This window comes from Thrips palmi, unplaced genomic scaffold (genome assembly GCF_012932325.1).
Source record: "Thrips palmi isolate BJ-2018 unplaced genomic scaffold, TpBJ-2018v1 HiC_scaffold_12, whole genome shotgun sequence".
NCBI lineage: Eukaryota > Metazoa > Arthropoda > Insecta > Thysanoptera > Thripidae > Thrips > Thrips palmi.
Window position 1 is genome coordinate 12,176,341 of NW_023144623.1, and position 15,964 is coordinate 12,192,304.

The following is a 15,964-nucleotide window of genomic DNA, read 5'->3' on the forward strand; positions in this document are numbered from 1 at the left end:
CCCTCTTTCCCGCCTGACCACTAACCACAAAACGCCCGTACAGGCGGGTTCAATCGCTCCCCCCCCCTCCCTTCCCCCTCCTGACCACGAACTGGCAGCCAAAACACTACTTTCGGCAGCACCCTCTGGGGAGCCCCCGCAGCCCCCACCCCGCCAACCAGTGCGGGTCTACGTCAAAGGTACGCCGCCCCCGCTCGGCCCAAACTACCCTCCAAACCACCGCGGCGAGGATTCCTGAGTTTCCATCGGGTACACTGTTACTGCTCGACGTTGAAAGAAAGAGAGCGGACACTTTTGGCGTGGAGTTTAGTGCAGATATTGTTCGTCCCCCCCGCGAAACAAACAGAAAATGCGACGGTGTTTTGGCGCGTGCAAAGCAGGCAAAGGCGGCTTGAGGCGGTCGGACCTTCAGACTCCTATCTGGCCGCCTCAAAGCAGAGGATAAGATAGCCGGTAATCGGCCGGGACGCCGCGTCACATTGTTTTGGCGAGCATTTAAAAGTCCGCTGGGCTGACAGTCTGAATAATAATGCGAATCATAAAAGTAATATTATTTACGTAGATTCGAAGATCTTTGCACCTCGGCCGGCACCGCTTCAAACAGCTTCACCAGGAGAATTGTTCTGCCCAGAGTTTGTTATTTGGGATACCTTTGGGCGGGTGGGGCGGGGCGGGGCGGGGCGGGGCGGGGCGGGGCGGGGCGGGGCGGGGCGTCACCGGTTTACGACTCATATTTCACACGCTTGATTGTTTCCCAAAGTTGCGCAAAGTTACCGCTCCTCCGCCCGCCTCTCACCGTCATACCACACGCCGAGCCGAGCCGGGCACACTTTATGGGACGCGATAATCGTCCGTAAGGACCGCGACCGACGCGCTCCTGCCAGAGGTGTTTGATTTGGACGGAAATCAATAATCGATGCCCGCGGCACGGCCATCATCGGTTTCTACGCCACATGCGGGCACGGGTGGAACGACATTTCGCACCGACACATCATCAAAATCAAAGCCTTTCAAATTTAGCAAAAAAATATTCAAAACTTGTGTAATACAAATTTCTTTTTAAATAAATAATTGTGCTTGGACTTTCCCATTTCCGTGACAAAATATCACCTCCAACGACCCCCTTTCTCTTGCGTTAAAGTCGACTCGTTGCCCGCGAGCAGGGAACGGGTGGCCCACGGAAAAGTGGTGGTAAATCTGAAAAATCCCGGCGCTAACCTGAGCGGCGTTCGCTGCCTCACCTTCGCCCAAAAGACCCCCCACCGTTTCCTCTGTCGCTGTCAGACGCTCATCTCCTGCACTCCCCCGCCCCGCCCCGCCCCGCCCCGCCCCAACTGCACCACGCGCGGCGAACGAGGCGAATCGTCCATTACCCAAGCGGAGGAATAATCAATCAAGTAGTGAAGGGATTGGCCGGGGGGGGGGGGGGGGGGGGGCGCTCTGGCGCTCCCCGCCACGTCATCGGCGACCCTTTCAAGTGGGACAAGCTTGAGCCCCACCTTTCTCCCCCCCACCCCTTTTCCCACCCCCACCTTTTCAGCGGCGTCGCGGCAGTGGCCGAGATTTGGCGCCGCCAATATATGAGAAGCACTCCATCAACGGGCCGGGAACCGCACAGGCACCCCGAAACGAACGTAAACAATGAGCCCAGCTGACTGTCTCTCTCGCACTCACGGGGCGCCCCGTGTGGGTGCGAGAGAGACGGAGGAAGAGAGACTCACCCCTGAGGCTGGCGGACGCGGTGGCCAGCACGTCCTGGGTGGCCTTGGAGTTGTGGTGCACGAGGGCGGCGAAGTCCCGGTGCACCTGGCTGCGCAGGGCGTCCTCCATGGCGACAGTGCAGCAGCTCCGCGACGCGCCGCACACCTGCAGCGCCGCACCTGCAGCAGAGGGGACGGCACCGTGAGTCGCTCCGTCTCTCTCGCACTCGTAGGGTTCCGGTGCAGGAGCGAGACAGACAGATGCTGTGCGACACGCCGCACCTGCAGCATACCACCTACACTCTAAATGTAGGGTGCCCAGCAACTGGGCGCCTTTGTCACTCAGTCTCGGGGTGGACAAACCATTAAGAAACCTGCCTTCACCCATGGCTCAGACGCAACTGAGGTGCCGAAGGTGCCCAGAATCTAGGCACCTTAGTCGCCCAGGATCTAGACACCTGAGCATGCTCTACCATGGGAGAGGGTCGGTTACTGTATGATTTGTCCACCCCGAGACTGGGCGACAAAGGTGCCCAGAAACTGGGCGACATTTGGCACCCTAAAAAGTGGGGCGGGCGACAAAGGCACCCAGTTGCTGGGCACCCCATATTTTGAGTGTGCTGACACCTCCCTCGCACTCATGGGGCGGTCCGTGTGGGTGCGAGAGAGACAGAGCCTGCGCAGGGCGGCGGGGGCGGCAGCCAGGACGCCGTCATAGAAACGGCGGAACGATGGAGATAAAAACAAAAACGAAAACAAGCACGCAAACGGCAGAAAAGGAGCAAGCCGCGAGTCGCCCTCGCCTGGAATCCAAATGAGGTGGTTCCTGAGACTCCCTGGCAGCGCGCCCAATCATTTTATACAACGGGGGCGGAGAGAGGGGGGAGGGGGGAACCAAGGGGGACGGGGGCAACGGAATCGTTCTGAAATCGGCGAATTAACACTTTCGCTCGATGAATAATTCACTTAGGACAGCCTAATCACCTAATCACGCGTTGTGTGTGTGTGTGAGAGTGTGTGAGCGTGCGTGTGTGTGAGTGTGTGTGTGAGAGAGCGCGTGCGCAAGTGCTAATGCATGCATGTACTTAGCGAAACGCCGTGTGCAATTGTCCCCGCGGCCGTTTGATGCAGAGAGAGAGAGAGAGAGAGAGAGAGAGAGGCGATCGAGAATGCACTGGATACTCCGTGTGTGTGTGTGCAAGAGAGTGAGTGAGTGTCTGTGTCTGTGTGAGCACGAGAAGCCCCGCTCATCAAACCTCAAGAGTACTAAAAACGCGCAATCCAAGCCCCGTGGTGAGAAGGGGGCAGGGAGCGATCGGATGGAGAGGGGGGTATCGAAGCAGCACAAGTTCAGCATGCGATGGATGGATACGGTGACACAGGCTCGCAGCTCCCCCCCCCCTTTCTATACGTGACCGTGCAAAATTTCTGGACCGCCCTTCAGCCAGTCAGCACCCTGCTTGGGCGTGCGCACACGCACGCGCGCGCGCGCGCACACACACACACACACACATTTTCCTCGATTTCACACAGGAGATTGTAACACCGCACGCTCCGTAAACGGTAAAAAAACCGTGCCATTTTAATGTTGAGTGATTTTTCTCTCTGGGGTTTCGCTCTATAAGTAGCTTTCTGGCCGCGACTCCAGGGGCCCGGTCGCGGCTGGCTCACTCCACTGCACCGCTAGCGTTGGACGGCTTTGGCCCGACGGACTGGCGCACGGCAACAACTTGTCCGGGCCCACGCGGTCGTGGCGACGCAGTCGCGGCGACGCCGTGCCCGCCGTCCGCCAGGACGTGCAGGCCAAGGCGGCCTGTTTCTCTTTCCAAGCCTTTGGCTGCCTCGGCCTGCCTCGGCCGGCACACTGTGGGCTGGAGGTGGCCAAAACTCGAGACGAGTTTTCAGCCCCAGGGTCGCTAAAAAGGGCTCGAAACGAACGTGTGACCCCACCAATGGATTCCTCGTTCGGAGACCAATCCATTGGTGGGGTCACACGTACGGTTCGAGTCCCATTTAGCGACTCTGGAGCTCAAAACGCGTCTCGGGTTTTGGACGCCTCCACCGGTCTTCTGGCCCACTGTGCGGCCCCGACGATGCTGCGGCGGCCGTGCTTCTGCGAGACTCGTCGAACGCCGAGCCGCGCCGTGCCGCATTCCTGATGTGTTCTTCATGTTCAGAGTGCCCTCTCCTCGCTGGCCCTGGTCCGGCGCACAGCTGGGCGGCCCCGCCCCGCCCCGCCCCGCCAGGCGGACCGCCGCAGACTGCATGCGGTTGTTTTATGTTTGGCGAGCGCGGCCCGCTTCGCGAAGCGTACAGCGCGGCTTGGCCAAATTTCACCCGCCTCGCCCAAACGGTTCAAACAAGGTACACTGTGATACAAGAGAGCACAGGCGGCGCAGTTCAGTCCGGTCCATGATTTATCCGGCCTCCGACCAGGAGAGGCGTGTATACCTTCTCCACAGGCAAAACAAACTTTTCAGTGTCCGAAAAACAACAACAACAACAACAACAACAAACTATTTCACACCAATGGTATGTTTTTGGCAGTGTAGCCGTCATCGCGACGCTCGGAACGCGGAACGCGTGGGGGCGATGACGGAATCACAACACTGGCAAAAAGGGAGGCAGCAGAAGGGGGTGTCCAATCGCGTGGAAGGGAATGGACCGGCGAACGGTGGGCAGAGTGCGTCAGGCCGCTGTCGTCGCTGTCTCTCTCGCACCTGCGGAACGCTGCGGAGCCCCGAGGGTGCGAGAGAGACAGAGCGACGAGGACGCAGTCTTCGGAGCCAGCCACCCCACTGTGGGCCAGAAGACCGGTGGAGGCGGCCAAAACTCTAGACGAGTTTTCAGCCCCAGGGTCGCTAAAAAGGGCTCGAAACGAACGTGTGACCCCACCAATGGATTCCTCGTTCGAAGGCCAATCCATTGGTGGGGTCACACGTCCGGGTCGAGTCCCTTTTAGCGACTCTGGAGCTCAAAACGCGTCTCGGGTTTTGGCCGCCTCCACCGGTCTTCTGGCCCACTGTGCACCCTCGCCTCGCCAGCGCCTCGCCGCCGTTACTGGCGGAATCTTTCCGCGGATGCATCGACACACCGCGAAGAGCATTTTGGATTTCCCCTTCTTTGTCGGGCTTCGCCGCTACGCCACTGGAAACCCGACGCGCACGTGGGGCGCGGCGAAAAAGGGGGCATCGGGTGTCCGTTCCGGGAGTCCGTCTCTGTCTCTCTCGCACTCATGGGGTGTTCCGTTCAGGTGCGAGAGAGACAGAGCGACGAAAACGACTCTCGGCATCAGTCTGCAGCGGGATTCGATCCCCGGACCTCCAGGGTGCCGGGGAAGGCTTGCGCGGGCACTCCCAGCGACCGTCGAGTCTTGTAGGCGGCACGCCGCACGGGCATTCCTACTTGCTGGTAAAAGATGTGTGTTTACACCCCCTCGCCTCCCCGCCCCCAAGCTAGCCAGAAGCATTAAGCAATAGCAGAAAGCACTTCCCTCAAGGCCTTCGGCGTCAAATTGCGGCTTGCCAGGCTTGCCAGCGCGTCGCTCGCCGTGCCGCTCAGGGCCGAGCCCGGCCAGGCTCAGGGGATGGAACTGTGGGGAGCCGACATTTGCAAACCATGCGGTTCCGAGGCGAGGCGAGGGGGGGGCTGACGAAAACTCGCTTGGTGAAAGCAGAGGGGGAGGGGGCGTAGCACTCACTCCTAGACACGGCGGTGAACACTCCGCAAATAGGATTCGTGGTTTGCTCTTAAAGTTTACGCCAAAGAGAGGCTGCCCTCCCACACTGGTAGTGCAGGCAGTCTGGGGAAAGAACACAAGCTTGAAGCCTTACCAAAGTATTTCGAGCTTGTGTAAGGGTACAAACTGTCAAGTTTGTGAGCAATTAGTTCGATCGTAAATGACGGACTGTTTTCTTCGAAAGCTGAGGCTTTTTTGTCAACACGAAACTCTTTTTCCCAAGTGCAAACTCTTCGCCCCTAAAAATTGCCGATAAAACAACCCCTAAAAGCCGCAGCCAGCTAGCCACCCCTCCACCACCACTCGTGTCGTTTCCCCCTCCACCGCTTTCCTCATTACTATGTGACCACCTTACTTCACTTTCGCCCCTGATCGCCGCCACCACCACCACCGAGACCACCGCCGCCTCCACCACCGCCACCGCCACCCCCACACTCAAGAATCCTAATTAAATCGACCCACACGCCGCTCCAGCCGCGCCACTGCAGAAACCTCCCTTCGTTATTACTCCTAGGGACACCGCGCCGTGCAGGTATTACGTGGCGGAGGGGCAAAGCACGATAAGGACACACGCACACACACACACAACCTAACACATGCGAATGACTGAGCCCAGCTCCCCTACTTCTCTCTGTCCTGAAGCCATCGCTAGGCGACGCCGTCCCACACCTTTCATAACGAAATTCCAGCACGGCCACACTCCTATATGTACCTCGGCCTGCGGTGAGGCGCGGCGTCCTGGGTTGGGGGGCTCCGGGTTTCGCGAGAAACAACGTCTAATTCCTGTCTGGCATTGGCAGTGCACAACACAGCCGCGCTGCAGGCTGATTCCGACAATCACTCCGTCTCTCTCGCACCCGCAGGGGACGCCCCGTGAGTGCGAGGGAGACGGAGCGACCACCGCGGCCCTCGGAATCGGTCTGCTGCTGGGGTAGGTCGGAAGGGTTGGCGCCGCGGCGCCGCGGTGCCGCAGCGCGCGGCTCGCTCGCGTGCCTGGCCGCGCAGACCGTGTTCTTGCTCGGACCCAATCATCACCTTCAACAACAGCGGCGGCACGGCCCGCATTATTCACTTACTTCCTGGAGGGGGGGGAGGGGGATTCCGCTGATAGGATCGCGCGGAACAGCAGCGGCCCCAAATTGAATGAGGAGGGCAGGGCGTGGCGGGGCGTGGCGGGGCGGCGTGGCGGGGCGTGGCGGCGTGCGGGCGGGGGGCGTGGCGGGGCGTGGCGGGGGCGTGGCGGGGCGTGGGCCGCGGGGCGGCCGCCGGCAAACGCCCGGCAATGCTGATATGTTGACTCCAAGTTTGCGGATCGTTTAGTTTGGCCATGCCTGAGGTGCCCGCCGCCTCGGGGCTCGACGCCCGACGCCCACGCCACCCCCTCGCCGTGCTGCCGGCGCTGCTGCAGGCTGTCGCTCTGTCTCTCTCGCACCCGTGCGGGGCGCCGCGTGAGTGCGAGAGAGACAGCGCGCTTCGGAATGAGCCTGCTGGCGCTGCTGGCGCTGCTTCGCGCGTTCGAACCCCGCGGCCAATCGGAGCGGGCCGCCTTTCGGCGGCAAAGTTTCGAATGCGGGGATACGATTGCGGCCGGCGGAGGCGGCGGTACTCTGCAAGGAGTTTCCGCCGGTCTCGCTCGGGACGCACCGTCTGCCCGCGACTGAAAATAACGGGGGAAAGAAGGAAAATGTGGAAAATCGTTCCGGCGAGCGGAGCACTAGGGGGCGTGGCGGTCAATTTGCAAGCGAGTCGCCGGGGTCGTTTCCTCGCTCTGTCTCTCTCGCACCCCTACGGCGCGCCCCGTGAGTGCGACAGAGACAGAGCGACGCGAGGGCCCCTTGAGCCCTGCACTGCAGGGGTGGCGCCGCGGCCTACGCGGACAGGGCGCGACGATTCTCGGAACCACACTGTTCGCCGCGCGCTCTAAGCTGACCGCCGAAACGTGCAATCGGCACAGGCCTCGCGGGCCTAACACCCGACTTGCATGCGAGCCCACCCCACAATTACCGCGTTACCACGCCCCGCCCGACGCCCCCGCAGCGTTGCAGCGCGGTACACCGCAAAAAAATCAAAGAAAAAAAAAAGACAATGGGAAATTAATTATAAAATACACGACGTCCGTTTTGCTATCTTTGTTTAATTAAGAAGCGAGATCCCCCATCTTAGAGCCACAAAGAGGAAACACACAATGGCCGCGTTCTTTTCTCGCTTTACTCAAGTTTGCTATTGTTTTCAATATAAACACGCCATCTAGCGCGTTCGCACCCCACCCGAAAAAAAAGGAGAAAAATGAAAGCAAAATAGGTGGGGACGGATTTCTTTTACGCCGATAACAATAAATTAGAGAAGACCGGAGTTTCGTCGGGAAATTGCCACAGGCTTAACTATCGAAAAGTATTTTTTTTTTGTGAACTGGCGGAAACTCTCATGACAACTTTTTGGAATTTTCCGAAGATTTGAAGCAATTTTTTCCCCAACACGTTACCTATGGGCATTGCAAAGATTATTTTTAACGGTGTCGGGGTTTGCAGTAGGGGTTGCGGGTGCGGGAGGGGAGGGGGAAGCCCTCCAGGTCCGTCAATGCAGTACTCGGCTGCTTGCCCGCCTCGCTGGCTCTGGCTCGACCTGCGTTGCGCGCTGCAGACACAAGCACAGCCGAAAGCACTCAATTATGAACGCGACGTCCATTTGCACTGGCGCGTCGCCGAGCCGAGCCGTGTCTCCTACACTGGAAGCGTGTCCCCGGTCCGTGGCACTGGAAGTGACTCCACCGCCTTCTAGGCACGTGCGTCTTGGCCGCGGACGCGGCACGGTCCGTCCAGCACGCCGGAGCTTCGTCGCTCTCTCTCTCTCTCTCTCTCTCTCTCTCTCTCTCTCTCTCTCTCTCTCTCTCTCTCTCTCTCTCTCACTCTCACTCATCCGGGCGTGCCGCTCAGGTGCGAGAGAGATGGAGAGACCCTCGGAATGAGTCTGCTGCAAAGGCCAGCCCTCGGGCCGGGCCGGGCCACGGGGCAGCGGGGCGGATGGGCCGGCAGCCTTGCGCACCGGCAGAATGATTCCGGGGGTCGCCTCCCGTCTCCCTCGCACCCCAGCCGAACGCCCCACGAGAGCGAGAGAGACAGAGCGACGAAAACGACTCTCGGAATCAGTCTGCAGTGTCTCTTCATAATAACTAAACCTTGAGACTCCCCCAACGCCGTGCCGGCCCGTGCCGCCCTTCGTGGCACCGGCCGCCCCACAGTGGGCCAGAAGGCCGGTGGAGGCGGACGAAACTCGAGACGCGTTTTGAGCTCCAGAGTCGCTAAACGGGACTCGAACCGAACGTGTGACCCCACCGATGGACTGCTCTCCGAACAAGGAATCCATTAGTGGGGTCACACGTCCCGTTCCGGTCCCATTCAGCGACTCCGGAGCTCAAAACGCGTCTCGAGTTTTGTCCGCCTCCACCGGCCTTTTGGCCCACTGTGCGCCCTGCCCCGAGGGCCCAGGGCCCGAATTCCCTTCATAATATTCCCAGGGAGGCCCCCCACCCTATTCATCTTCGTAGCGAACCACCATCACCCCTGTCCTCACGAACGCCATCAGGCTTCGACCCCGCTGCCATTTAGGAGGAGGAGGAGGGGGCGAAAACCACGTAACACGACGGGGGCAGTTTCGGAGTGAATGAGCCGCGAAAGGAGAAGGCCGGGAGGGGAGGGGAGGGGAGGAGGGGAGGAGGGGAGGAGGGGAGGAGGGGAGGGGGGGGGGGGGGAGGAGGGGAGGGGGGGAAGGCACAGGGGTGCAGCAGAGAGGAGAACGTGGGGCTGCAGATAAGGAGTGCATGAGGCGACAGGCAAACAAACACTCAGCCAAAGTGACCCCCTTCCTCCGCGGAGCCGCGGTGCGGCGACCCGCCGAGGGGTGACCTGGGGGGGCAGCGCCAGCGCAGCAGCAGCAGTGGACTTTGAAAATGCGCAAGGGGAGGGGGGGGGTGGAAATGACGTCATCAGAATCCAGTGCACAGCGCAGCACGCCAAGCAGCCGGCCCACGGTTTTCAATTCTATTTGCCGCGACTGTTTAGGCGAAAGCGCGCGGAATGCCTTTCGAAGCAGCGGCACTCACTCTCTCTCTCTCTCTCTCTCTCTCTCTCTCTCTCTCTCTCTCTCTCTCTCTCTCACACACATACACACACACACACACAGCACTGTGTGGGCGCCGCACGTGCCAGAGAGTACACACTAGAAAGGTCAGAAGCAGCGCGCCCCCGGGAGCACGAGGAAGAAACGGCCCCCAGCAAAAATATCCAGCAACAAATATAAAACGGGGGCAAAATGACACACAGGCGAGCGAAACATGAAAGCCGTGCGATAGCACCGGTATGCCTGCGTCCGTTTGTGCGTGTGTGTGCGTGCGTGCGTGTGCGTGTGTGTGTGCGTGTCGCGCTGAGGGCGGCGCGGCCGCTCCCCCAAGTCGAGGCCGCCGGGCCAGGCTCGCCAGCTCCGAGTCCTCCGAGTCCTCCGAGTCCTTCGAGTCCTCCGAATCCTCCGAGTCCTCGAGTCCTTCGAGTCCTCCGAATCCTCCGAGTCCTTCGAGTCCTTCGAGTCCTCCGAATCCTCCGAGTCCTCCGAGTCCTTCGAGTCCTCCGAATCCTCCGAGTCCTTCGAGTCCTTCGAGTCCTCCGAATCCTCCGAGTCCTCCGAGTCCTTCGAGTCGCTCCGAGTCCTTCGAGTCCTGAGGGCTCGTCGTCCGCTCCTCGTCGAGCTCGCAGCTCCGAATCCTCCGAGTCCTTCGAGTCCTGGACACGGGGCTCGTCGTCTCGCCTCGCTCGTCATTAGACCACACCACGTCGTCACGGCCGTCATCACGCAAGTCGCGCAAACTTTCAAAGTGCGGAGCCGCGCCGCCGCCGCGGGCAAGGCGCTGGCGTCACAGCGGCACGGCACCACAGGGGGGAAGAGAGGAGAGCACACACAAAGACAACGTCGGAGGCAAGGCATACTGCTGTACTAGACGACGTTAAATTCATTTCAGTAAACAACCACAAACCATTTTTAGAAAAAATGAAATTAACGTAATTTTGAGTGATGTTGTATAGCTGGGAAAATACAGTGCTACTTTCCAACTGACACGTGGCAGCTGCCTCAGTAAAACTCGCGCGTTTTTTTGCCGGTGACGTAATCGTGCCTCCGAAATTCGTCCACCTTGTTTCTCCTTGGCCAGCACAGCAGCAGCACAGCAGCAGTCATTGTTACGGACCGTGATAATAATTTATCTGCCTCGCGCTGTGCTGTGGGGGCTGCCCCGGCTGCCCCGCCTGCCCCGGCTGGCCCCGCTGCTGGTGGTGCCCCGCGCAAGGCCGACGGGCCCGACGGGAGCGGACCGACCCCCCCCCCCCCCCCCAACCCCCCCCGGTATCCAGCATCCCTTCAGCAGCGCGCTCTCTGTTCTGCCACAGCGCCACGGCTCTGCCCAACCTGGCGAGTTAATTTCACCTACTGGGGCAGCCCCCCCCCCAACTACGCAGTCGGAATTACGAAGGTTGCTGCGCCCCCCAGGCAATATAAGGGAGGCCGAGATAAGGTAAAATCACCGATCATTTTCGCGTCCAAGGCCCCTGCGAGGCGTGCCCCTCTCTCAGGCCCCGGGAAATTTAGAACGTACCCCACGCCAGTCCCGCAGCTCCGCAGCGCAGCCCGCCGCCTCGCCATCCGTCGCACTGGGAATCCAATTCCGACTGCAAAATTTTCCGCAGCAGTTTCCTCCTCTCGGCGTTCCGGTACACTGGTAAACTGGTTCTCAAATCGGTCGGTCCGTCTGACCGAAGCGACCCCGACAACTGCCGAGCGAATCCGGCACAGTTGGGGTCGTTTTCAGGCAGGCGGCCGGGTCGCGACGACGCCCACGCTCTTTTCATTACGGCTGAGGGGGACTTTAGAAACAATTAAACATCTCGGCGCGGCCGGGCCGGGACAGGTCGGGCCGCGGGAACAACAACGGGCTGGTCATTGGGCGCGGAACGAGGAACGAGTCGAGGAACGAGTCGAGGAACGAGTGGAGGAACGAGTCGAGGAACGAGTCGAGGAACGAGTCGAGGAACGAGTCGAGGAACGAGTCGAGGAACGAGTCGAGGAACGAGTCGAGGAACGAGTCGAGGAACGACGGGCCGAAAGGCGAGAAGGCCGTCACTTTCAATCAGAAGCGATGGACTTTCCGAGGAATGGCCCAAGGGGGCGTCCTCTGAGTCCTCGCTCAATGACCCCTCTCTCTCTCTCTCTCTCTCTCTCTCTCTCTCTCTCTCTCTCTCTCTCTCTCTCTCTCTCTCTCTCTCTCTCTCTCCTCTACTTTTCGGGAGGTGAATCACACCACTACTACTGCGAAGTGCTGAGTGTGACGGAGCACCAGGAAAGTTGCACTACACGACGTTGGGCTTTAAAGAATACCGCAGGCACTTAGGCCTGAGAGACTCGTTTTTCACGGCAGAAAATCGGCAGCAGGACCTTCCTTCTGTCTGTCTGTCTCTCTCTCTCTCTTTCTCTCTCTCCCACCCCCATTTTGCCAAGGAAGATACGCACATCCAGATTGTCCTGCTCTGGGAAGGGAAGTCCTCCGTGACGGACGGGGCCAAAAGATAAAGAGGAGACCGCGACCGTGACACGCCCCCTGCCTCCGCCGCCCCTGCCGCCGCCCCTGCCGCCGCCCCCAACCGCCCCCCGCCGCTCCCACACGCCCCCCCCAGCCGCCGTCCGGGGAAATGGGGCGAGGAAATTAGCAAGAGGCAGCGCCGACTCGTGAAATTTGCAACGAAATTGCCAACCGCGAATTTTCTCTCCTCCTCGTCGTCGTCCTCATCGTCGTCGTCAACGTCATCGCGTACGTGCTCGGCACCCCACTCCGGGCCCTCCAGGTCCCCGTGCACGTGTTACGTACACTAGGGAGCCAGCAGGGTAGCGAGGTAATCAGACCTGAGATTTCAAGCCAAAGAACTTCAGAACTTGGGCGGGTGGTGGGCAATCAACAATAAATTCCCAGAGCACAACGCGGACTTCCCCGCGCGTCCCGTTCGACAAAACGCTTGCATCGCTACGGAAGCGGAAGTGCAAATGTGCCTGGAGCAGGTCCAAGGGCGCCGCCTCCACCCTTTTTAGAAAAGGGCCGGCGGGGGGACATTAAGGGCTTCCCAGCCGATCCAGCGTATCAGGCCCTGCGGACTGATTCCGAAGGGCATCGCTCTGTCTCTGTCGCACTCACGGAGGGACAGGGGGTGGGAGAGGGACAGAAACGACTCTTCGGGATCGCTTGGCTGGCGGGGCAGGCTCCGCGACGTACGCATCCGTCCGTGCGCTCAAGGGATGATGCCGCCTCGCCTCGCAGAGAAACCCCCGGGAGTAAACTCGAAGCCCGGGAGAGCGAGCCAGCCAAGCCGGCAGAGCCAGCCAAGCCGCTGCCGCGCGCCACGTCACACCGCGTAGCGCGTCGCGGAGTGCACCTTTTCAGCCCTTCCCCAACACGCCGCGGGGCGGGGCGGGGCGGGGCGGGGCGGGGCGGGGCGGGGCAGGGATGTTTGCCCGAGCGAGGGGTCGGCAACTCATATATTACTTCGTACGCGGTGGCTATATTACCCGTATATTACCTGTATATTACCATATATTACTTGCATTTACACAATTTCGCCTCTATAATACCCCTATATTACTATATATTACTTTGTATTACTTTATATTACACATATATTACCTACATTACTGGTAATATACGTATACTCCCTCGTACACGGCCAAGGGAAGTTGCCGACCCCTCGTGCCCGAGCACCCTTTCCACGTTTGACGTAACGCGTTTTCCGGGGCAGCTTTTTCCAACGCGCCGACCGTGCAGAGGACTGATTCCGAGGGTCGGTTTCGTCGCTCTGTCTCTCTCGCACCTCTACGGGACGCTGCATGAGTGCGAGAGAGACAGAGCGACGAACGACTTCGGGATAATGAACGACACCCCGGCCCTCGGCGCGTTGCGCCGCGCGACCTTCAGATTCCAGGTAACGAATCGCACTCCAGTGGCACTCCAGTGGCACTCCAGCAGTCGTCCCGCGCGGAGCGCCGAAGGGGTGCACCAGCAGTCCTGGACCAAAACAAGGGAAACAGCGCCAAATTTTACGATTTAAAGTACGGGCTTCGCACTAAATAATAACGATATTCGTCGGCGGTGAAAAATTTCGAAAACAATTCATTATTCACCCTGCCTTTTGCTTGATGAGCGCCAGTCTAAAGACTGCAGCAGCACGCAGTCGTTTCCCCGCATTTCCCAGACGAGTGGGGCCAGAATGACAGACAGTGCAGCAGCGAGAGAGAAAGAGAGAGCGACCGACAGAGTGAGAGAGTAAACAGTGCAAGCGTTTACCGACTGTAGACTGTCGGGGTCGGCTCGGCTCGGTAGCGTCCAGCGGAACAGGCAACTCCAATTAACTACGATGCATCATTCAGGCGCCCGCCGTGTTACATCCAGTGGTATTGTGTCCCTAGGAGGGAGAGAGGGAGAGAGAGAGAGAGAGAGAGAGAGAGAGAGAGAGAGAGAGAGAGAGAGAGAGAGGGAGAGAGAGAGAGAGAGAGAGAGAGAGAGGAGAGAGAGAGAGAGAGAGAGAGAGAGAGGGAGAGAGAGAGAGAGTGAGTGAGAGAGAGAGAGAGAGGAGAGAGAGAGAGAGAGAGAGAGAGAGAGAGAGAGAGGGAGAGAGCAGGGGCACTCGTGTCGCCGAGCTGTTGAGGTGACGAGAGGAATTCGGGTCGGCTCAAGGGAAATTGGAAAGGGGGGCCATCAGGAGGACTACTACCGGCAAGGGGTGGAAGTAAACCGCCAAACGAGGGAAAGGGGGTGGGGGGTGGGGGTTGAAGTGCAGGGCCCCGCCTCGGCCCCGCCACGCCACCAGTAATGCCCGCCGTGGCGCCAATGTGTCGCTCAGACGGCAGATTTACACGCAGCAGGGGGCGACTGACTCACCTGCGAGACAAAACAACAACAGAAACAACAACAGCGAGGGGCAGGGAAAGGAGAGCCAGGAAGGAATGCCCGGAAAAACGCGGCACGGGCACGGGGCACATTGGCGCGCGCGGTACATCCGGACTCTGTCTCTCTCGCGCCTCTGCACGCAACGCCTCCTGAGTGCGAGAGAGACAGAGCGACGACTCTTTCCCTTTCGGCTTTGCACGGACAGCCCCCGGGCCGCGCAGCGCCGCGACAAAGTGAAGCGGATTGAAAGCGAGAGGCTTGGGAAGGAAAGCCATGCCGAAGGATCGATTCGCTTCTGTCTCTGTCGCTCTCACGGGGCGTACCGATGGGGTGCGAGAGAGACAGGGCGACGGGCTGATCCTTCGAAATGGCTCGGCCCGGGAGGCGGGAGTCAAGGCCGAAGGGCACTAGCGGCGCTAACGGCGGGCCGGCCAGTGGGTCGGGGTAGTTGGCCGGCAGCGCACAGTGGGCCAGAAGACCGGTGGAGGCGGACCAAACTTCCGACGCGTTTTGAGCTCCAGAGTCGCTCAATGGGACGTGTGACCCCACCAATGGATTGCTCTCCAAACGAGGAATCCATTGGAGGGGTCACACGTCCGGTTCGAATCCTGTTTAACGACTCTGGAGCTCAAAGCGCATGTACAATTTTTGCCGCCTTCAACGGTCTTCTGGCCCACTGTGCAGCAGTCGTAACACTACCGGGCCGGGTAGGTCGAGCTGGTGAGGGCGGACATGGGGAGGAGGAGGCACAACCCGCCAAACAAATCATGCCGGACGGACTGGGGCACACTTTTATATAGAATGTTGTTGCGCGTGTACTTCTGTTTGGCTTCTGATTGCCAGTGGTAGTATTGGGCCAGGGGGTGGAGGCGGGGCGGGGGCGAGGAGAGGGGGGGGGGCGCTCCGTTCGCCCCCGCTACCCCTGTCAATAGAGGCAACGCAACTGTGTTCTGTTGGTACTGCAGTTTTACGGGCCCTCCGGCCCGAAGCACGGCAAGGCCTCCCCACTGAATAAAACACACCGCCCTTGCGCTCAAAAATACAAAATAAAAATGATGTCTTCGGACATTTCGGCGAGTAAAAATAGTCAGCAAAGATCTGATTCGTGGCGATGAAGAAATCCCCGCGCTGTCTGCAAGAAAATCCCGCTTCCGGAGAATAAAAGAAAATGAACTCGGCAGACAAGCTGCACGGTCAAAAACAAACACGCAAACTCGGAAAATCTAATTTAATTTTTCCTCGTTGCGAGGGAGGCAGCAGCGGCGACCGGGGGCGGCTGCTTCAGGCTTTATGACTAGTAATGAAACGGCCGCGCCGTCTCTCTCGCACTCGCGGGGCGTTCCGTGCGGGTGCGAGAGAGACGGCCTGCTGCTGCCCGAGGTCGCGGATGAATCAATAAAGTGACTGAAGAGGCGTTTTCGCCTGCCTTCTCCAGGCAGCACTGGTGCAGCGCCGCCCCGGCAGGCAGGCAGCCACCCAGGCAGGCAGCCACCCCGCAGGCAGCCATGCACCCTTGACACAGTTAGGCCGGAACGTGCACGTGCATTTTACGGT

At 59.8% G+C, this 15,964-nt stretch overlaps 1 protein-coding gene across 1 annotated transcript in view; it reads right to left on the reverse strand.

Moving 5' to 3' along the window:
* LOC117639972 (division abnormally delayed protein) overlaps positions 1–15,964 on the reverse strand; it is a 74,373-nt gene that overhangs the window by 25,035 nt on the left and 33,374 nt on the right. The window contains exon 2 of the mRNA XM_034376091.1: positions 1,722–1,880. Within this exon, the coding sequence (XP_034231982.1) occupies positions 1,722–1,880 (159 nt within the window). The remainder of the gene's footprint in view (positions 1–1,721; positions 1,881–15,964) is intronic.